Source organism: Phoca vitulina, unplaced genomic scaffold (genome assembly GCF_004348235.1).
Source record: "Phoca vitulina isolate PV1807 unplaced genomic scaffold, GSC_HSeal_1.0 scaffold118, whole genome shotgun sequence".
Taxonomy (NCBI): Eukaryota; Metazoa; Chordata; class Mammalia; order Carnivora; family Phocidae; genus Phoca; species Phoca vitulina.
In genome coordinates this window covers 584,108-606,099 of record NW_022589821.1, presented here as the reverse complement: position 1 = coordinate 606,099, position 21,992 = coordinate 584,108, and the positions used below count along the sequence as shown (strand labels likewise).

The 21,992-nt window shown below is 49.4% G+C and overlaps 1 protein-coding gene across 13 annotated transcripts in view; it reads right to left on the bottom strand.

Annotated features, from left to right (window-relative positions):
• Nucleotides 1-18,100, bottom strand: part of TPM3 (tropomyosin 3) — a 28,126-nt gene extending 10,026 nt beyond the window's left edge. For 3 of the 13 annotated variants that reach the window (XM_032398622.1, XM_032398624.1, XM_032398625.1), the window contains exons 1-8: nt 17,984-18,100; nt 17,095-17,220; nt 5,443-5,576; nt 3,852-3,969; nt 3,666-3,736; nt 2,309-2,384; nt 1,570-1,632; nt 1,283-1,352 (exon numbers count right to left, since the gene is read on the bottom strand). In XM_032398622.1, coding sequence (XP_032254513.1) covers nt 1,283-1,352; nt 1,570-1,632; nt 2,309-2,384; nt 3,666-3,736; nt 3,852-3,969; nt 5,443-5,576; nt 17,095-17,220; nt 17,984-18,100 — 775 coding nt within the window. Of the gene's footprint in view, nt 1-1,282; nt 1,353-1,569; nt 1,633-2,308; nt 2,385-2,945; nt 3,022-3,665; nt 3,737-3,851; nt 3,970-5,442; nt 5,577-6,295; nt 6,440-11,243; nt 11,474-17,094; nt 17,221-17,983 lie in introns of those variants that run through there. The other 10 variants (XM_032398628.1, XM_032398630.1, XM_032398633.1 and 7 more) reach the window with 5 other exon arrangements.
• Nucleotides 18,101-21,992: the final 3,892 nt, after the last annotated feature.

Here is a 21,992-nt window from a genome sequence, read left to right as displayed (position 1 = left end):
TGCCATTTTCAGATCCACGGTCCACCCAGGACCACTGGACTTCTTGACACCTCTAATCAACTGTAGTCAGGGTTGAGAATCTGGGCACAGGGGCGCCTGGGTGGCTCAGTCGTTAAGGTCTGCCTTCAGCTCAGGTCATGATCCCGAGGTCCTGGGATCGAGCCCCACGTCGAGCTCCCTGCTCAGCCGGAAGCCTGCTTCTCCCTCTCCCACTCCCCCTGCTTGTGTTCCCTCTCCCTCTCTCGCTGTGTCTCTCTCTGTCAAGTAAATAAATAAAATCTTAAAAAAAAAAAAAGAGAGAGAGAATCTGGGCACAGTCATGACTAGAAACTCGTTACCAAAGGCACTCAAGAGGATACCACTCCCATCCAGTTAACCCAGTTCCTAGCAGGGATAACACAATAAAAATAGAAAAAGGAGAAAGCACACGTTAATACTCAGACACTTCTTCTCTATCTACCAAGCAAGACTAGTATTCTTGGCCCCTTTGCCCTATAGGCTGCCTCCCCAAACCCCCCCGAAGTAAGAATATCCTGCTACCCAGAGCATACCAAAGAAGCAGATCTCAGAGTTCTCAAAGTACATTTTCGCTCGTTAGAGCAGACATAGTTGCCAAAATATGGAGACAAGAAGTATTTAGAGGCACCTGGGGGGCTCAGTCAGTTAAGCGTCTGCCTTCGGCTCAGGTCATGATCTCAGGGTCCTGGGATCGAGTCCCAAGTCGGGCTCCCTGCTCAACAGGTAGCCTGCTTCTCCATCTCCCTCTGCCCCTCCTCTTTGCTTATCCTCCCCCACCCCCCAGCAAATAAATAAATAAAATATTAAAAAGAGAAAGCCCCTGGGATTGGTCAGCTCTGAGACATGGATATTCCACAGCTGCATCTCTTAAGAGATCCCCCAGTTTCAGTGATAAACAGGATTGCCAAATGTAGCCGTGGGGTAACACATGCTCTTACTGCCTCCTGAAAGTATGGCTACCATTTCAACCCAGAGACCAAGACTTAAGGCTACTAAATTGGGAGGTAAATGCCGTCATTACCAGTCTCCTCCAAGGAAAGGATGCAAATTCCAGAATTAGGTAAAGTCTTATTAAAAGAAAAGGTTGCATGTGTAAAAATCCAATTCTCGGTTTTGACCCATTTCACCTAGCTGTGGCACAGGACAGGGCACAGGCATGGGCCAGGTCACTACCAACTCCCTTTGGTGGACAGGGAAGGAGGTTAACAGTCAATGGGCAAGGTCTTCCTCTGTATCTCTTTAATTCCTCTCCCAGGTTCCATACCTTCCAAATCATCAATTGTCTTCTCCAGCTTGGCTACCGATCTCTCAGCAAACTCAGCACGGGTTTCTGCCTGGGGGAAATGCGACACCAGACAGAATCAGAGATGAACGAGACAATAAAAAGAAGGATTCTCTATCTCTTTCATCTTCAATATGTAGACCTTTCAGAACCAAAGCCAGCTTGTCTAAGTCTAAAGAGTGCGTCATACACCTCTGAATGTTTTGATTCCTTCCCTAGAACCCCCCTTCAGCTCACCTCCTCCCTTCCTTAGAACCCCTTCAGCTCACCTCCTTGAGTTTATCCGTGAGAATCTTTATCTCTTCCTCATATTTGTCTTCCTTTTGAGAGTACTGTAAGAGAAGTAGAATAGAAGTTTCAGAGTGGAAATTCCTCACACAGACCCTACCCCCTGCCACCACATTCACTCTTACAGTGAATATCCTCTTGATTTAATGTGCTGAATGGCCCATGAGAAAAAAAGCAAGGCCCATTTCTAGACAATAGATCCTTAAAATCCACAAATCAATGTCCTTAGTCTTGATACCCTCAGATTAGAATCCTCCAGACCTTTATTTTTAAACTGGACCTACGCTTTTACCTCATTCAGATCAACCCAAGGAGGTGTTTTTCCTTCCTCCTGTTTAATGAGTAGGTGTAGCAATACCCCAAGGCTACATGGCTGAAATAGTCCCACGTGATGGTAAAGAAAAGTCATCTGTCTTGACTGCTTACTAGGTCTCATATCTACTATTTGCTGCCCCTATTAAAACCTCCTGGGACCAATGATTACTGCTATTTCACACAGCATTATCAGCCTGAGGAGAACATGACCCCAAACACCTGAGACCATGAAGTGATTTTTTGACTAAAGAAATCAAAGTGCACAGGAATTAGCATTAAACCCAGAATCTGGATGACAAGGACACATCTCACTAGGTTATGTAAGGAATGGGTTTCTCTAGTCTTTCATCAAGGGCAGGGCTGGGCCCAGGCCCCAAGCCTGTCACTATCACAACCAGCCCCTACCTTCTCCGCCTGAGCCTCAAGAGACTTGAGGTTGTTGGTGACATTCTTCAGCTCCTCCTCCAGCTCAGAACACTTACTGTGAATGTTTTAAATACCGCAGGAGAGGAAAGGGGAGGAAGGAGAGAATAAAAAAAAAGGGAGAGAGAGACACACAGACGTGAATTGAACCTATATGTAGAGAGAGCTGGAAGGCATACTGGGGAAAAGAGAAGTTCCCGGGTCATCTGAGCAAGTGTCAACCCTCCTCCCTCTACCATAGAACATGTCAGAAGCTGGGCCCTTCTGGGCTAGGACTTAGAATGTTTGGATATTAATAGAACACTTGAGAGAGATCACTAGCAGGAACAAGTCATAACTGCTGGCTGGGGTGGAGGTGGGAATAGACGCCCAAGCAAACAGTCCCCCAAATCACCCACGGGAGGGAGAGACCCTGTGGAGAGGTGGTGAAGCAACTAGGAAAGAGATGAAAGATGCCAAGGAAGTGGGAAAGAATGGAGCATTCCATGAAGAGATGAGAAAGCACTCAACAAATCAACCAGTGGAGGGGAGGCAGCTGCAAAACAAAAACAAAAACAAAAACAAAACAGAACGAAACCACACCACACACGTAACCTCTTTGTGGGTTAACGGTTAGTACCTTTTCTTCAGCAGCACTCAGACACTTCAGGTTCTGGTCCATCAGTCTGATCTGCTCATCCATCTCCCGGCAACGGCTGTTAGTGACAGTCACAGGGATCGCACAAGCCAGGTTGTGGGGAGGGAGAAAGGTCAAAAAGGACACAGCAAGGAAACAAGCAGCAAAACGGGGGGAAAATTTTTTTTTTCCAAAAAATGGGAAAACACCACATGGTCATGATGTCATGTCTGGGAGAGGGGAATACAGAGGAAGCACAAATATATGCGCATCAGCACTGCCTTTGTTACCCAAGGCCCAGAAGGTGCCAACAGGGGAGCACTTCCTATCTGCCCTTGCCCTCCAGTTCCCCAGACTGGCAATCTGGTAAAAAAGAGATCTCAAGTCAGCACAGCCACTTCAGTGCCTCAAGGAGAAACAGACTCCAGGTGGGAGGACCCTGTAGGGCCTGCAAGTTAACCGTCCACCATGTATTAATTAGTCTTTATTTGCCCTCAGTTTGCAAACCCTCCCTACGAGAAACAAGGGAAGCCTCATCTGTCACCTGTCACTAGTCAAAAGAGTTAGAAAAGCCCATAGCCATTCTCAAGCCCTAAAAAAAGCCCACTCTCTAGGCCCTGTTTAACAAGGTTGAAGGAATGCTAGTTTATTCACATTAATGCGCAAGCCAAAGGAAAAGGGACAGAATGGTATATGGCAAGATTTGGGGAGCAAGATACTCACGACTCTGCCAGCTCAGCTCGCTCCTCTGTGCGTTCCAAGTCCCCCTCAATAATCACCAACTTCCGAGCCACCTACAGGAGAAGACCCCGTACAGCTCAGGGAAGCAAACAGGAAGCCACTTCCCTCTACCATGATTCTTTTTCAGAAACCCAGTGACACCGAGGACGACAACACAAGGCACCGCACCTCTTCATACTTCCGATCTGCCTCTTCCGCAATGTGCTTGGCCTCTTTGAGTTGGATTTCCTGGAGTTCCATCTTTTCTTCATCTTTTAAGGCTCGGTTCTCAATAACCTTCATACCTCTGCCAAAGACGAGAAGGACAAACGTGGCCCCGACGTCCCGGGGAGTCTGTCACAGCTCCCCCCGAGGCGCTCTGAATGGCACCTTCTGAAGCCCTTCCCACTCTGCCTACCATCTAAAAAGAACTCCCACACCACCCCCCACCTTAGCTTATTTGTTTTAATACTTCTTCAAATAAAATAAACTTTGGGCGCCTGGGTGGCTCAGTCGTTAAGCATCTGCCTTCAGCTCAGGTCATGATCCCAGGGTCCTGGGATCGAGCCCCGCATCGGGCTCCCTGCTCAGCAAGGAGCCTGCTTCTCCCTCTGCCGCTCCCCCTGCTTGTGCTCTCTCTGACAAATAAATAAATAAAATCTTTAAAAAAACAAATAAATAAAAATCATCTTTTTTAATAAAAAAATTAATATTTATTAATATTAATATTTAAGTATACAGCTTAAGGGCACAAAGTAAGCCTCCCCACCTCTACTCCTGCTCAACAAAGAAAAACTCTTCATAACCCTTGCAGAAGGGTTTTATATAGATAAAACCCAAACAAACCTCACCCCCCACTTCCCCACACCCCAAAAGAATCATACACTACCCTGTTCTGCAACATGTTTTCTTTACTTTCTAGAATTTGGGACACTACTCTGTACCAGTGTATAGACCGCCACATTTCTCATTTTCATAGCAGCACTCTGCCAACATATTCTGATAGAGCATTTTCGATTCTGAAAGCCTTCCTCTCTGATCTCATGCATGTCGCCACACACCTTTGTTCTAGTTTAACTCATGGTGGCAAGAAGCCAATTGGCTATTTTCACCAAAGATGAGTTTTGATTTGGTTCAAGGACTGTGGTTCTCAACCGTGGACACACATTATCAGACCAACTTCAAGAACATCAACACACAAGGCCCTCTCGCAATGGACTCTCACTGAACTGGGGTGGAATTCCAGGCATTCTGGTATTTTTAACTCCCCAATGATCCCCACCCCTCACTCCCATGAGTCTAATGGTGTAGCAGAGGCTGACAGTGCTTATTCCACACTCACTGCTGGGCTCCACCTCCAGAGTTCCTGACTCCTAGATCAGGCGTAAGGGCTGAGAAACTGAATTTCCACCAAGTTCCCATGTGCTGTTGGGCTGGCAGCTCACTCTGAGAACCACTGCTTTAGGGGGACTAACCTCACAAATTAAGTCTATGATTCACTCAGTGGAGGCCATCCTGGTGACCCTATTTAAGAGTCATTAGATCAGTTTATAGGGTAACACCAATTACAAAAGGTCACAGCACCCAGGTAACCCTTACTCTGTCTTCAAGTGAAAAGAATATGCAGAACAGAAACAAAAAGATAAATTACTATTTTAATATGTTAACTAAGTGAAATTTAAATAAAAACTTGGGGGGTGGGGAGTAGGACTGTAAGGAAACCCTCCTCAGAGTGCCATGGGCTCCTGAAAACCGCACTCCATCAGGCTCATCTACACACCTCTCGCTCTCATCTGCAGCTTTCTCCGCTTCCTCCAGCTTTTGCAGGGCAGTGGCCAGGCGCTCCTGGGCGCGGTCCAGCTCCTCTTCAACCAGCTGGATCCTACGGTTCAAGGAGGCCACCTCGGCCTCGGCCTGTGTTTGAACAAAAGAATGGAAAGGAGAGGCAGAGCTGACTAAGATCAGGGCTGAGTGCCAAGAAGGAGCCAGGGTCCAACATGGCAACACCTGTCTTAGAGCAGATGTGGACACGATAACATAGACACCCATTTCCTCCCTTTCCCATCAGCGGACTTCCAGGTGCTCCACAGGAAGCATGTTTTAAAACTCAGTTCCTTGCCCAGCCCAGTGCCAGTTAGTACCACCTCTTTTCTGGACTCACGTCAAACTCCTGAACAGACTAGTATCAGAAGAGGTGGCCAGTGAAGGTTCCCTTCTGCCTGAGCTCTGGCTTAGAAGGGAGTTCTACTCTTTAGCAACTTTCTTCTAAGTGTCTCATAAAGTGAAAAAATAAGTAAGCAAAGTTTCTCAAAGAGGGAATTTTGGATTATCGATTAATTTGCTGCTTAACCCAAGTTGTTAACCCTCCAATGACCTTATCCTAATATACCAGGAGGATCACTAGCAAAGAGAAGATTTTTCAGAGTAACAGTACAGACCCGAAAGCAAGAGGATGCAACATTGGAATACCTACCCTCCCAACCCTGCAACTCACTCCCCATCCCCACCCTTTCAAAGGTGACAGCAAGGACCTCTTCTAGCTAAAATTACCTGCCTTGATGACCTACAAAAAAAATTGGGGGCAGAAGAAAATGTCTCCTCCATGCCCACCCCCACGCCTGCAAATTTCTGACCTGCGCTCCTTGCTCCTGCTGTAGTCATCCCTTCAGCTTCGCCCTCCTCACTGCTTGTGACAGTCCTCTCCCAGCCTCCAGCCCACAGTGAAGCACAGGCTAGAATGCAAACCATCCCATGCCTCCTCCTCCGCGATGGAGTGAGGAACAAAGAAAGGAGGCAGCCTGCATATGCACGAATTCTACTGGCAGAAAAGCCTCCCTCTCAGGACTACCTTTCCCCTCAGTACACCTTTCCTGGTGGCAAGTACACTGACTGCCACCACAAGGTACAAGACAATTTAATCTGCTCTGCATGCTACCCAGTTCAGATGCTTATCCAAGTGCTTGGTTAACATGATCTCTCTCTACAGTCCAGATTCTGCCTGAATTCTATTACCCTGATTTCCTTCTGGCAGTCGGGTAGGAGGAGCTACAGAAATAATCTGGGCCACAGCCCCTATAGGGAGGGATATAGCCCAAAGACTCCCGTTAAAAATCAGGTTATTTGGGGGGCATCTGGGGGGCTCAGTCAGTTAAGCATCCAACTCGATTTCGGCTCAGGTCGTGCTCTCGAGGCGTGGAGCCTGCTTGGGATTCTCTCCCTCTACTCCTCCCCCTCATGCTCTCACTCTCCAAAAAAACCAAAACAAACAACAACAAAAAATCAGGTTATTTGGCACAAAAATTTCCAAATACAAACACAAGATGTTCAAAGTACTGTGTAGGTTGGGACTATATAACCACCAACCCCCAGGAGAAAAATAGCAAGGAGTCCACATAAGCTGAAATTACTAAGAAACCATTTGGGGTCTCTAACTATATTATTCAAAATACCACAAAAACAAGTATTCTCTGATCCTGTCTCTTCCAGGAAAACAGATGTCCCATGTCCCCTAGGACAAGACACATTGCACCTCACAAGCTCAAAAAGGCCAACAGGTCAAGATTACAAGAACAAGTCAAGCTATCAGGCAAGAGCTATAAAACAGTGCCAGGGCAATGATTTACCCCATCTCCCCCATTCAAATGCCTACAACAGCCAAAAAGAAAAAAAGGAACCAGATTTGGAAGAAGCTCATAAAATCTGAGTCCCCATCCAGCTCACCAGTAGTTACCCAAATGGAGTAGAAGATAACAGGCTACGGGGGCGGGGTGTTCAGTTTCCATGACAACAGGCTGGCTAGAGCAGTTTCTCCCACAAATCATCATTTACAACAGAATTCTTAGCAAGGCTGAAAAGGGAGGAGAGAACACATCTTGGTGCCCTCACAAGGGCATGCGCACACTGAACAAGCCTGGATCAAAAGCAGAACCGGCCATGGGTGTCTCAGCAAAAGCTTCAGGGATGGGGTGGGGGTGGGGGTGGGGGACGGGGAATGACGATGACACAGGCACTGTTCTCTTTTTTCTCCTCCCACAGAGGATCAGTTCTCTTTACAATGAAACAGAAGTTTGCAGAATCAAGATCTATTACTATGTCTAAGGGAATAAGGGAAGACTTTTCCTTCAAGCCAGAACCTATGTACGGCACCTGTCTCTTCCAGATCAATCAAGTCCTGAAAGACACTGGGTGGGACTAACTTCTGCAAACCAGAATGGGAAAATTAAACTTTATGCTATTCCCATTACCCTAGGGTTGGCATGTCCAGATATGTTTTTGAACTTTCAGCCCATCCACCTCTGCCCCGCCTAAAGGATACACTCTGAGGTATTTCCTCTAGGTAGGATTCTCCATTGACCAGGAAGCAAAGATCCCAAGGGAGGAGGAGGGACACAGCAGCGATTGTTCACATTAGAAGATGGCTGATCACAGCTTTAGCTAGGAAATGAGTTTGGCTTAAATGCTACCAACCTCCTTACGGAAGAGAGTCCCCAGGCACGCTACACACCTCCAGGCAACGAACTGACAGGGCACTCCCTGGTGCTTGGAGGCAGATCAGGGCCAAGGACAGAAGGGGATTAACCTAAATCCGGCATTCTGCCACTGCCACTCCGGGGTTTCTCTTTTTAGAAAAAAGCCATAGATGAAATTCAAAGGAAACCAGTAACGGAAAAGTTAAAAGTGAGCCTGTGAATAAACGGCTGCTCAGGTTCACAAATATATCTAGGAGGCAAGTTGGAGGGAAGGGAGTAGAGCTATTGCCCCAGAGCAAAGGTGGAGTCTAAGCTGAGGCACTCAGAGCCAAGGGCTATTTGCCTTTCCCCTGTGAGTGTGTGCTCTAATATGAAGGAGAAAGGTAATCAGCAGGAAAGGAAATCTAAACCAAAGAAAGGTGATAGAGGCTGTTATGTAGTCCACCAGACCCCACAAACAGGAGAGCCACACAATAATCAGGCATTCAAACTCCTCCAGAGACGAGGAATTGCGTATAAAGCCAGAAAAGCCCACTCACTTCTTCAATCATACGCCTCTATTTTTTAGACCAGGAAAAAAAAAAGAGAGGGAATACCAGGAGAAGTTAGGAGAGAGGTATTAATAACAGATAAGATGAACTATATACTTAAAAATGGCTAAAATAGTAAGTTATGTTATGTGTATTGCTACTACCACCAAAAAACAGGTAAGGAAAAAGACTGCATTTGAATATTATGTTTATGCCCCCTGTTTAAGTTCAGCAAGAACTGCAAAGGAGATTCAAAATCGAAAGTATACTTGACAAGGCGCTACAATGGAAAAGGTCAATCTCCCCGCTGAAAGCAGAAAAGATGGATCCCAGAATAACTCCAGACTCAGCTTTGGATTCTTCCACCTTCCCAACAAAGAGTGAATGTTCACACAAAGCAACCAGAAAAATAATTAAGTGACAATCCCACTAACCGCATGAGATACCATCAGGGAGTGCTGAGTTTCTAGCTGCAGAGGAGGGAGGAGCCTGCAAAACCCATTCCAGAAAACCCTAAGAGGTTAACAGGTAGCCCGAGCACCCCTCCCTCCCCAGGGGTGTCTCCTCCTCAGGAGTTCAATGTTCGCCAGAGCAGAAAGTCAAACGATGAAGCTCCCTCAAGCTGGGGAGTAGAAAGACACTGGTTTCATCAAGATTTAACTATCACCCTACTTCCCCATCTGAACTTCCTCACTAGACTTCAACTCAGTATGCAAATTTTCAGGCTCTGAGAAAGGAACAGCTTAAGAAACATCTGAAGCTGCTCACTCTGCTGCCTATCACCCCAGAGTCACCTAGGAAGAGTGAGGGGGAAAGGAGACAAATTTTCCTGCAAACCCTGGGGGGCGGAAGGGAGGGGGGAGATGGGGCATCATCCACTCTAGAAGTATTCCTAGGCTGCCCATACTTGAATGTTGAGCCCAAGACTGCAGCTCAACACATGGCTACTTCTTTAAAAGCCATCCTGCCTTCCTCTTTAAGGGGATCTAGTCTCAAGAACAAAGAGATGAAAAAGTGTCCCTAGGCATAAAGAGTCACCCAGCCAGTCCATCTCACTTGAATTGATAATTAGAAGTCACCAGCATAATAGGGGAAAAAAACCCTGAGAAAAAGGTGACCGAGGAAGACAAACTCCCAGCATTTCCATGCCCAGTTATAAAAAGAAAAGAGTACTCTAACAATTTTTATGTATTAACTTGGTGGGCAACTGCTGAAACAATAATTCTCAGCCACTCCCCAGGGGAACAGTAAAAAAAAAAAAAAGAAAAGAAAAAGAAAAAGAACAAGGAATACCAACCAATAAACCACAAAAGTTCTTCATTGGGTCTTCAAATCTGAGCAACAGTTACTTTTCTTTCCAGCCTCAAGATCCTCCAAAACCAAAGCCTGAAGTCAGGAGGTCATCCCCACCCGCTAGACCGCACCCTACACCCTGGAAAAGCTTACGGCTCACTAAAACTAGAGAACCACTTCTAAACAGAAAGCAGTTTCAAGAATCACCATTCATTCCACCAACATTCTATGTTCCAACTTTCTGTTGAACAAATACTTACTGATCTTTTTTAAAAAAAAAATCGGGACAGCAACAGAGTCACATCACTAGAGGCCCCTTGGAACTCATTATTTTGTCTGCATCAACCACACTGCCGGGGTCAACCAGAAACCTTGACAGAAACTGGCCCTCCGTCCGATTCTCGGCCACACAAACGGGCTTATCAGCTGTGCCTGAAGAAGTGTTCTTAACCGGTTCAGCTTGCACTGATTACACTTCGGCAGTAAAGGCCTGAGTCTGGCAGAAGTCCCTGCCTTTCAGGTCATCACGGGAAGGGCCGGCCAAGTTTTGTGGGCTCGTACATTTGCACTAACGTGGCGAGTGAGGCACCGACTCCTCTGCTCCTTCACGTCGACTGAGAGAGCGGGGTTAGCAGTTGCCCCCGTAAGAGGAAAGAGCCCAGGCCGGAGGACGGGAGGCGGTGCTGTGGCCTCAGCCTCCTCCGGGGAGGGCACCGCGCTTCCTCTCCGCCGATTGCTGCCTCATTTCCTGAGCAGGAGGGAGCGGAAAAGCTGCCAGCAGGCCAGGCCGGGGGCTTTCCGGCGGCTCCCACCCCCAACCCCCACCCTCGCACAGTAAGTTTGGCCCTGCCCCTCCTAGACCAGAGAAGCACCCACCTACTCTCACCCTTTGGGCCGGAAACCTCTAACGAGAGCAAATTCCGCACCCCTCCCCGCCCTTCCCGGAGGAGTGGGGGAGGGAGAGGCCGCTGAGCCCCTCCCCCGGCCGCGCCTGGCTCGGACGGACTGAATGAATGAGCTGGGACAGAGAAGAAGAGAAAAACCACTTCCCGGGCCCCGACGGGCTCAGCTCCCTCAAAGGTCAAGCCTGCTCCCCCGAGCACCCAGTGCCCCCCTCGTCCGCCTCAGGTCCAACTGCGGCTGAGCCCCACCCATCCTCCGGGCTCCAGCCTCATCTCCGAGTCCGCCGGCGCCGGAGAACCCTGCTCCGCAGCGAAGCGAGGGCCCCCAGGCGGGGTTCCAGCCGCTGCAGCGCCCGCTCTCCCTCACGCGCCTCGCCCTCTCCGTACCTGCTCCCGGGCCCGCCTTTCCCCTTCCACTTCCCGCTGCAGGCGCTCGGCCCTCTCCTCTGCGTCATCGGCTTGCTGCTGCAGAACCTGGATCTTGCGCTTCACCGCCTCGATGGTGGTGATCCCGGCCATGGTGCCCACCCAGCCCCTGCTCGCGCTTGGCTTCCTGCCTCCTCCGCTCGGCGCTGCAGCCGCTTCTCACCCCCACTTCCGCCTGCTCCGCCCTGAAATACCGGAACTCGCCCACCCGCCCGGATGTGACGTCAGCGCCGCGCCCTGCCCCGCCGGGCCACAGGAGGACAGCCCGCCGCGCGAGCGCGGGGCGGGGCCTGCCCCTGACCAGCAAAGGGGGGCGGGGCTGCGTCGGAGACGGGCTACCATGGCAACCGGGAGGCGCGTCGCCGTCCGGTTCCTCAGGCCCCGCGGGCTGCCCTCCCCTCCGCCCGCCGACCCGCCGCCACCCACCGGTCGGGGCACCTGTGTCCTCCCGCACCGAGCACCCGACGCGCCTCTGCCGCCACCCACCGCACACAGGCTCCGAAGCCAGGTGCCGGGACAGGCCGAGGCTTTCTGGGCCCCATCCTCCAAAGTGCCCGGCTCCGCAGCCTCCCTTCCAGGTCGGCCCGGGTAGGGTCTCTCCCACCGCCTGAACGTCAGTGAGGGGGATTACGGGGGTGGGAGGAAAGGCCAGGCGGGCGCACTGCTCTTTCGGTTTGGCATCAGTTATGAACTAAGTGTTCCGTTTCCGTTACAGGGCCGGTCTTTTCCCTGGCGCTTTCGAGAGTCGGTACGTACCAGCGGTTTACCAACCTGCCAGCCCTTCCGAGCCTTAGGTCGTTCGGGTCTTGGTAATTAATCATCACGGCCGTTTCTCTTTGCAGGTGAGAAAGGTATCTTATGCCCCACGTTCTCAGGAAGGAACCCTCTGTTACGGATCACTGTCATCAGACCCTTCGTGCAACAGCCCCACGAGAGCCTCTGTTCTGTGGGAACTTCCCCCAGTTTCACTGCCACTTCTGCTTTGAGCTGTTTATGAGCTGGAAGCTGCCTCTGCGAGCACTGCCGTGCAGGATGTTTGGAAGCACAGCAGCGAAGAGACTTGAACGTCGTACCACCTTCTCTCCTGTTTGTTTGCACTCCCCCTGCTTTCCCAGTAAGCCATCATGACAAATGTCGCCTCCTTTCCCCTCAGAATTACGGTGTGGAGCAGGACTTAGAATTAGGACTCCTGACACCTGAAAGGGCTGGTAGGTAAGACAGGTGCTGCCTGCAATACCCGCTTCTGAGGACACTCCCTCCAGAGGCTCTGTCTCCCCATCTCCTTTTAAAAATACTGAGCAAGTGTGGAGGTGCGGGGAAACCAGAGCTAAGGGGACAAATCGGACCGCCCCGCCCTAGGCATGCGGGGTGGGGGACTTTTTGATAATCACCTGTGACCAACAAAGAATAACCAGCCCCTAAAAAGGAACTAAGCCATTGAACGTGTTATCAATAGAGATGTTGAAAGGATTTACGTTTCCTGGTAGAGAAAAACCACTTCCCGGGCCCCGAGAGGCTCAGCTCCCTCAAAGGTCAAGCCTGCTCCCCCTTTCTATAAAAGACCAACCCTAAAGGCCCTCATTGGCAACCCTGTCCCAACAGACCTCTCTCACTCTTGAGAGCTTTTTCTGTATCTTCACTTAATAAACTTCTTACTCGGGGCACCTGGGTGGCTCAGTCGTTAAGCATCTGCCTTCGGCTCAGGTCATGATCCCAGAGTCCTGGGATCGAGCCCCGCATCGGGCTCCCTGCTCTGTGGGAGGCCTGCTTCTCCCTCTCCCACTCCCCCTGCTTGTGTTCCTTCTCTCGCTGTGTCTCTTTCTGTCAAATAAATAAATAAATATTAAAAAAAAAAAAACTTCTTACTCACTAAATAAATAAATAAATAAATAATAAAAATAGGGGCGCCAGGGGTGCCTGGGTGGCTCAGTTGGTTAAGCGCCTGCCTTCAGCTCAGGTCATGATCCTGGAGTCCCAGGATCGAGTCCCGCACCAGGCTCCCTGCTCAGCAGGGAGTCTGCTTCTCCCTCTGATCCTCCTCCCTCTCATGCTCTCTGTCTCTCATTCTTTCTCTCTCAAATAAATAAATAAAATCTTAAAAAAAAAAAAATAGGGGCACCGGGGTGGCTCAGTTGGTTAAGTGTCTGCCTTCCGCTCAGATCATGATCCCAGCTTCCTGGGATCCAGCCCTGCATCGGGTTTCCGGGAGCTTGCTTCTCCCTCTCCTGCTCCCCCTGCTTATGCTTTCTCTCTCTCTCTCTCTGTCAAATAAATAAATAAAATATTTTTTAAAAATAAATAAAAAGTAAAAATAAAAAATACTGAGCAATAAGCCTATTTAGAGGAAACAATTCAGACAGTAAATAATTTGCTTGGTAGAGTAACCTGTACACTGGCTTCTCCCCTCCCCCCCAGGAATTTGGAAGGAAGGACAGAGTTCTGAACCTCGGTAAACTCTACCCTGATGGCTTAAGAATTTTTCCATCTCTTTTTGGAGAAATTTGATCAGAGGATGGAAGTAGAAATGAGACATTGTCATCTGGGTGCAGATCAGCAGGGGGCACTGTTTACCTCCCTTTGTCCTAGTGAATCTGCATGAGACCTTATCCTAGACAAACCCAAGGCTGCTGAGAGCACCCCTGCATTCCTGAGGCTGGTAGATGTGAACAGATAATCTTCTCTTAATCCAGGGAAACAGGTGGATTGACTCCTGATACCCTTTAAAGGCATGATGGATGGGCAGCAAGGGGCCCAGTGCTATTGTTTTCCTGGTGACCAACAATACAACAATATATCAGCAGGTGCATATGTCCATCCCTGACTCTCATCTCCCAGCCCTTCCACGTCTGGTATGACTGTGTTCTAACCATTGCACTCCTCTTTTGCCTTGTTTTACCCTAATTAGCTTCTGACTTCACCTCGGATTGAGAGGACCTTAGACATCATTGTACAACACTGTGCATGTTCTTACTGCCCCTGAACTGTACACTTAAAAATGGTTAAAATGGCGAATGTTACACAGATATTTTGTTGCAATTCTTTTAAAAAAGGACCTCAGACAAATTCAGGGAGGAAAAACCAAAGTTTGGACTGACCTTGCCATACTCTTGCCTTTTCTTTGTTCAAGCAATCCAGCAAATCCTGTGCTTTCCAGAAAAGCTTCTCAGATAACCAGAATTCCCTGTGTAAACATGCACTTACCAACTCCCTCTCCTCTTCTCTTCCCTTTGCATCAAAGTAATATGCTCTGTTTGTTCATCTCAAAGGTGGAAGCTGAGCTGTGAACTTCTTGGACATTGTATTGGACAGAGTGCCCTTCCCCCCAAAATGCATATATCATGTTGCTGATGACTCTGACCCTTGCTCTCGACTTTAAACTTTGTTGTCTCCTCCTTATTCAGCACTTTTCCCAATTCCTATAAACACTTCACTTTCCTTCTTTGATCCTTTGAGGCAGAAATCATTAAAGAAAAAACATTTTCTGTAAAAGGCCAGACAGTACGTTTTTCTGGCTTTGCAGACCACAGCGTATGGTGACCGCTCCGGTGTAGGGAGAAAGACAAGAGATGATATGTAAGTGAATGCATATGGTGTTGTTCCAATAAAACTGTACAAAACTAGGCTGTGACAGGATTTACCTTACAAGTGGAAGTTTGCTAACCCCAGCTTTGAGGAAAGAAAGCTTTCTTCCTGCTTCCATCTTAACCCTGCCTATGGGATTTTTGCCTCCTGCTCACAGCCCTCCCCTCCCATTTCTTGTTCTCTAGCACACCTCTGAGGGCACTTAACTGACTTGTAAGGAAAGCTAACAGGGGGAGAGAAATTAAATGAGTTTTTCTACCCACATATTATATATTGAAATGGGTTTTGGTGGGTTCCTACAGAAACAGGAGAAACTTCTTTCAAGTGAATATACCGAGTCCACCCTGTCTAGGTGGGGAATGACAGTGTGTTTTAAGTATGTGTGCAACAGCTTAGGACAGATAGAATTCATCCTCAGGAAATTCCCTTATCTTCCGAATAAAACTGAGGTATTGGGGCGCCTGGGTGGCTCAGCTGTTAAGCGTCTGCCTTCGGCTCGAGTCATGATCCCGGGGTCCTGGGATCGAGCCGCACATCGGGCTCCCTGCTCAGCGGGGAGCCTGCTTCTCCCTCTCCCACTCCCCCTGCTTGTGTTCCCTCTCTCACTGTGTCTCTCTCTGTCAAATAAATAAATAAAATCTTAAAAAAAATAAAATTGAGGTATTATCTAGAGCCTCTGTGTTACTCTCTCCCAAGATCTAAGGTTAGACTTTGTTGTTTTCATTGGTCCTGGACACACCTCCTCCAGCCCACATACTAGCTGTTTTAGCCTGCATACTCTCCCAGAGAGAAAACTCTTGCCCCAAGAAAACTTGAGAAAACTCCTGCCCCTATACCCGTCTACTGGAGCCAGAGAGATCTGTCCATGTACACCTGGAACCTGGCCAGCCGATTCCAGCAGGCCATCGAGCGTTTGCCCAAAGCTCTGGAGGCAACGTGTGTTCACTGCAGTTTTCCAAGAAGGGAGAACTAATAGTTTGCAGGGACCTAAACTTTTGGAAACTATGAATATGTATAATGTATGTGATGTGCTTTATCTCTGACCTCTGGTATGATACGTTCAACAACTCTCACCATGTTCCCTGGCCACTGAACGTGGCAAAAAGCCAAAGAGATGAGAGACCTAATAGCAAAGAGGCCAAATGCGAGGATCTGGAAACACTTGTGAATGGCCCACTTTGTCTCTCCAGCTATTTTCCAAAACCAAACGTGATTTTAAAAAATACATGCTCCTTGGGGGCACCCAGCTGGCTCAGTTGGTGGAGCATAAAACTCTTAATCTCAGGGTCATGAATTCAAGCCTCACGTTGGGTGTGGAGCCTACTTAAAATAATTTTAAAAAAGACGTGCTCCTATTTTCCTATTAGTGCTAAGAACTGACTATATTTCCATCGATACCAGGACATTCTTTTGTTGCTGTTATGTCACTTTTCTTCCCAACATCTTTCCTTTGTAGCCTCTCATTTAATCATTGTGCTAAGTTTCAAGTTTGAAGATAAAGGAAAGTAGGTGGTGACAGGACAAACATGAAGTGGAAAAAAGAATTTTATTTCCTGTTCAAATGGGATAATTCAACCCTAACCCTAGAGAAGCTGAGCAATTGAATCAATGCCACAGAGTAAGGTCTGGTGGTGACACTTTTCCCCCATAGGATTCCTTCTTGCTTCTATTATAGTCTATCAGAGATCCTCTCTGCTGCCCTATGAGCAATGCTTGCTCTGGCATCTCCGTGGCATAAGGGCAGACGCCCACATTGGCCCTGATAAATAAACCCATAAAGGGCCAGGGTCAATGTGACCTCTTTTGTCCCATTGTGAAATCTGAGCTGGCTCTGCAGGGCAGTGGAGAGATGAGAGTTTCCCTATTAATACACATATCTACGTGCCAAGTCTTGGACACAAAAGCTAAGAATGTGGCACGGGGGAGGAGGTGGGAAAAGTGATAGCAGTCTGGACCTGGAGTCCTCTCCCTTTGTTCGGGTCCCGAGAAACATATTAAATTCCTGCGTTGAGGGTGAGACAAACACGAGACTTCTCCATGTGCTTAAGAACAAATGTGTGTGCCATTACAAGTGTGTCAGTGTGCGATGATACGCAGAAATGTATGTGAGCGTGTCGACGCCCTGTGAACCCACCGGTATGTATGTGTCCGAGTGTGTTTGGAATTTAGTCATATGAACATGGCGCTCTGCGTGTGTGGGTTAAACCCCTTCCATCTCTCTAATACTCACGTCAGCAGCCTTCTTCTCTGCCAGCTCCAGTTTCTCCTGGGCATCCTTCAGAGCTTCAGAATACTTGTCCAGCTCATCCTCCGTCCCTTTCAGCTTCTTCTGCATGGCTGCCAGCTCATCTTCCAGCTACCAGAGCCCCAAGGGGCACACAAGACATACACACAATGGTGCTGGCTCAGACCCTGGGCTCCCAAGCCCTGACCGACCTGAGCCCAGCCTCGATGTTAATCAGACCCTGGGCTCCCGAGCCCGACCGACCTCTGAGCCCAGCCTCGATGTTAACCATTCCTGAAGAGACATACTTTCTCCCCAGCCACTTCCAGCCAACCGCCCCAGGAGTTAGGCCGTGATGTGTGACCCTGGGATCTCTGACCCTAAGATGACCAAGCCATGCTGGATTTTCATCTAAGACCCTGGGATGGGAAATACCCTAGGGAGTGGATGCCTGGAACTCCAGTTAAGGCTGGCTCAGTCAGTAGAGCATGTGACTCTTGATGTCAGGGTTGTAAGTTCGAGCCCCACGTTGGATGTAGAGATTACTTAAAAATACAATCTTAAAAAAAAATTTAAGGGAAAAGAGATGCTACCTGCCAAGTTCCCACCTTTTCCTCTAGAACTCTGGTCCTCCCAAAACATGACCCACCCCCGTTTAGATCCAGCAGATACACCATGGCTCAGAGGAGGCTACTGGTTTTCCCAAGGTCATGCAGGCAGCCTGAGGCAAATACCCTAGATGTCCTCTGTCTATCCAGTGCGGCTAGAAAGAAGAGGGTCCCTCCCACCCAACGAACAAGCTGGTACTGGCGGTCACTGCCTTTGCCATGAGAACTCTCCTCCATCTCACAGTCTTGCTCACCAGCAGGTAAGAGAAACCGATGCCGGCACCTACCTGCTTGCTCCTCTCTTCTGCCTGCTTCTGCTCAGCTTCGGCTTGCTCTGCTCGGTCCAGGGCATTCTCCTTGTCCAACTTCAGCATCTGCATCTTTTTCTTGATGGCCTCCATCATGAGCAGTGGCTGTTGCTGAGCCGACCTGTGAACACTGGAGAAGTGGAGGCTAGGGCAGGAGAGGAGGGGCTGCTGCCTGAATGACTAGGAGTCCCCTAGACTTAAGCCTATATCTCTGCTCATGGCTCCACCTCTTGCTCCTAATACGGTCTTTCCAGCTCCTTCCATCTCATTATTGTTCTCCCTGGGGGAGCACAGGGTGAGACACTCTGATGGACTGACATCACCAGCAAAGAAAAATTAGGGAACAGCTGAGGCTGATTTTAGACAATGGAAAGTGGGGGAGGGTAGAGGTTCTCCCTGACCCTGAAACTTTCCACTCTCGGGGCAGCTCTGTGGGTGTTTTAAAAGAGCAAGGCAAGGGGAGGGGGAGAACACTGAAATAGAGAAGGGTACTTTGGCAACTCCAGATAGGTGGTTCTCACCCAGAGCGTCCTAGTTACCCTTGTTTTTCCCCATTGCCCTCACCCCGCCTGTGTTGGATGCTGGTCAGATTCCACTGGTTGAGTTTTACCTTTTGATTCCCAGTATTCAGGGAGCTTGAGCAACAGTGAAGAGGGAGGTCACTCATGATCCTTGACAATTCCCCCAGATCCCCCGATCGAATTACTGTGCTATTTCAAGAGTCTCTAATTGGCAGGGAGACATCATTCCTCCCCGTTTAGAGCCACAGGGATGGAGTAAGCGGAGAGGGTTGGTATCTGGAAGGCCCTCCCAGAACTTTAAGTGGGGTCGGGGAGAGAAGCAGGGGAGGGTCAGAGTAATCTGGGTAGGATCATACCTTCTGTTTGCCCACAGTGATCTTTAAGTAGAACTTTCATGCCCACACCACCCAAGCTCTGCACCACTGTCCACTGTTCTTGCTCTCTGCTCCCTCCTTATCCTCACCCAACCTACTGCCACACATGCATCGCACACATCTTCGTTACCATCTCTGTTCTCCCTGGCTTCCTTCCAGGCCATGACATTCCTCCACTCAGAGCCTGTTACTGGCAGGTGGTGGTTGATCGCAGTGCGCCAGCACCATACAACCTGAGAACATGCCAGGGACAGGTGGGCACTGCTGAAGGTGACCAGCGCTATCAGAGAAGAATTCAGAGAGCTCTAATTAGTCATTACGTCAAGGATAGATAGCTCCTGTGGTACTAAGCCCCAGCAGTGGGGTAACTGAGACACCCACCAGGACAGAGGGCAAAACTGGAGTCCACCCTTGAGAGCTTCCAGTCACTAGAGGTAGATGGGCAGAGAGACCATCAGTTGACCCTTGAAGGAAAGCAGAGAAACCAAAGACCCTCACTGCAGGACAAGTGAACAAGGAGGTCCCGGGGACAGGAGTCAGTAGTTAATAAGGGTGGGGGGAGTGTTGATAAGGCGGGAAAAAAGTACAAGGACAGAAGATCAGAGATACATCCCTTCTAGTATAAGGGAAAGATACAGGGAGATATGATACTCAAATTCCAGCTCTCCCGCTCCCACGCTAGCTCTCCAGCTTAAGACTGAAATCCACGAAGGTTGCCACCACTGCTTTTCCAAAGGGGTCCTGGAGAGAAGGGTTTCAGTAAAGGAGCCCCAGAGCCCCAGAGCCCCAGAGTTGATGCCAAATCGCCCACTGCTGTAAGAATATGTTCGATATTTAGTTGGTTCCTAATTCAACAACCCAATATCAAACATATCACACAGAAGCAGGCAGGAGAGCCTCGGTGGTCATCTGCCTTCCTCCCCTCCAGCCACCAAGCATGGCTAGATGGCAAGCCATATCCTTGGGGAAGGACAGTGACCCCTGCTCTTCACCTCCCATGACGGCGCCGTTCGTGCTGTCCGTGTATTAGCTTCTCTCCTACCAGCGCCTGGCCTTTGCTGGATCACATTCGGCTGAACCAGGAAGCATATCTGGCAGGGCTCCACATCCGGACACCTATCCTTTCCAAGGGCTCCCACACAGAGCTTCTCCCCTGATGTCACAACCACAGTGCTGAGAGCCAGCCCGGCCACCTGCTCTTCTCAACCTCCTTCCCATGCCCTGAGGCTTTCCGGGGGTGGGGGACAGGGGGTTTGCACATCCTGCTTTACCTTTCTAACAGAACTCCTAACCTTCCAGATCACCCCCAGCAGATCGCTGAGAGCCTTTCAGCTGACACCCTCCTGGACTCCTCCTGCCCTTAAGTATTACAGAGAAGTAGCCATGAGAAACTTCCAGAGTGCTTGGCTGCTTCCTCCCATCATCTTGTTCCTTCTCACCTTCTCCCCATGTCTTCCAGGCATCCTTAAAGTCACCCTTGGTTGTCTTCTGGAGCCCCTCTGCCAGGAAGCAGCCTGCAGTCCTTACGGCTCTTCTCTTCTGGGGCTTTTTACACTGAGAACTCCTGGCCTGGCTTCTCTAAGGGTCTTCCCTCACAGGGGTCCAGCCTGGTTCCTTTCTGGGGGATTTTTCTTCTGAAGAGGATTAGGTCTGTTGAATGTCATGTGGCAGGCAGATGCTTCTCTCCACTGTGGCAGAAAAGAGCCCAAGTTATAGCCTCACCGGGCGGGTAGGGGGCTTGGGTACAAGTGCAGGGGTGGGAGGAGGATGCTCGGCTTCAGCCCCAGGCTTGTTCCATGTGTCCTTGTTCCCATTAGTCTGGATTCCCGCCCCCCTGCAACACATATACCAACCCCACAGTGCCCTTGATCTAGATCAATAGTTTGTCCAAAGCCCTAGTCAGTTCCTGTTGTGTGGCCCCTGTCTTCCAGGGGAAGGCTGACAAAAGGGCGTCCAAGCCCCAAGGGCTGTTGTCTTATGTCCTTGCTACTTCATGGCTCCTACTGGGGGTGTGTGTGTAAGTTTTGCTTTTGTGACCATCTTTCTTACCCTTATCCCCCACACTTAGTTCCCTTCTCTGGGAACCTTGACTACCCTGGCAAACCAGAGGCTGGGAAATGACGAGCAGGAGTTGAAAGGATGAGGCAGAGACTGGGAATATTATTGATGTACAAGAGGAGAGGCTTTCTTAGAAGCAGACCTTGACTTCAGGGCATAACTAGGCAGAAACATCAATGGCATCTTATAAACGCTTTCTAGCTCTGCTGGAATGCCTTCCGTGTAGCCATTTCAAACAAGGCTGAGCCCCTCTGAGCCAGAGGAGATGGGTAGGGCAGCACCATAGAGGAAGAAGGGGATGGATGGGTATGATGGGCTGAAACACTCAGCTGATGTGATGAGAGCAGACAGAGCAGGCAGAGGGGATCAGACGAGATGGGCTCCCGAGGGGCCAGCCTGCCAATACGGGAACCAGCCTGGCACTGACAAGCCCTGGGGAGAGAGGCCAAGGTCAGGGATCAAGGCAGAGGGGGTGGGGTGTCCTGTGGGTCCCAGTGAACAGAGGAAAGAGGAATGAAGAAGTTGCTGAAGGAGTGTGGTGGTGGGTGGGAGCAGCCAGGTAACGGAGGGGAAATAAAGAGGGAAAGAAGTATCCTAGGGCAGGAAAATATCATTATGGTATTGGACATTATGTGCCACCTTTCTGCAGAGTGCTTTATTTAATCCCCAGTGAGGGGAGGCATCATCTCCATTTTATAAATAAGGAACTGTGACCCGGAAAGTTAAGGCAGCTCGCCCCAAGCCACTCACGCAGTAAGTGACAGAGGCAGGATTCAAACCCAAATCTGCTGTTTCTCTGGAGGCCAGGCTCTCCTGGGCAGTGGGAGCAGCAGAGCTGGTTGGGACGTGGCCGCAGGTGGATGACAGACGTGGAGAGAGGGGGCCGGGGGGAGGGACAGGCCGAATGAGAGACCCAGCTTCAGGCTGGGGGTCAGACCCAGGCCACGTGCACCTGCTTCTGTCCCTTATAACACGGTCACCACCCCTTCCTTCCTTCCTTCCTTCCTTCCTTCCTTCCTTCCTTCCTTCCTTCCT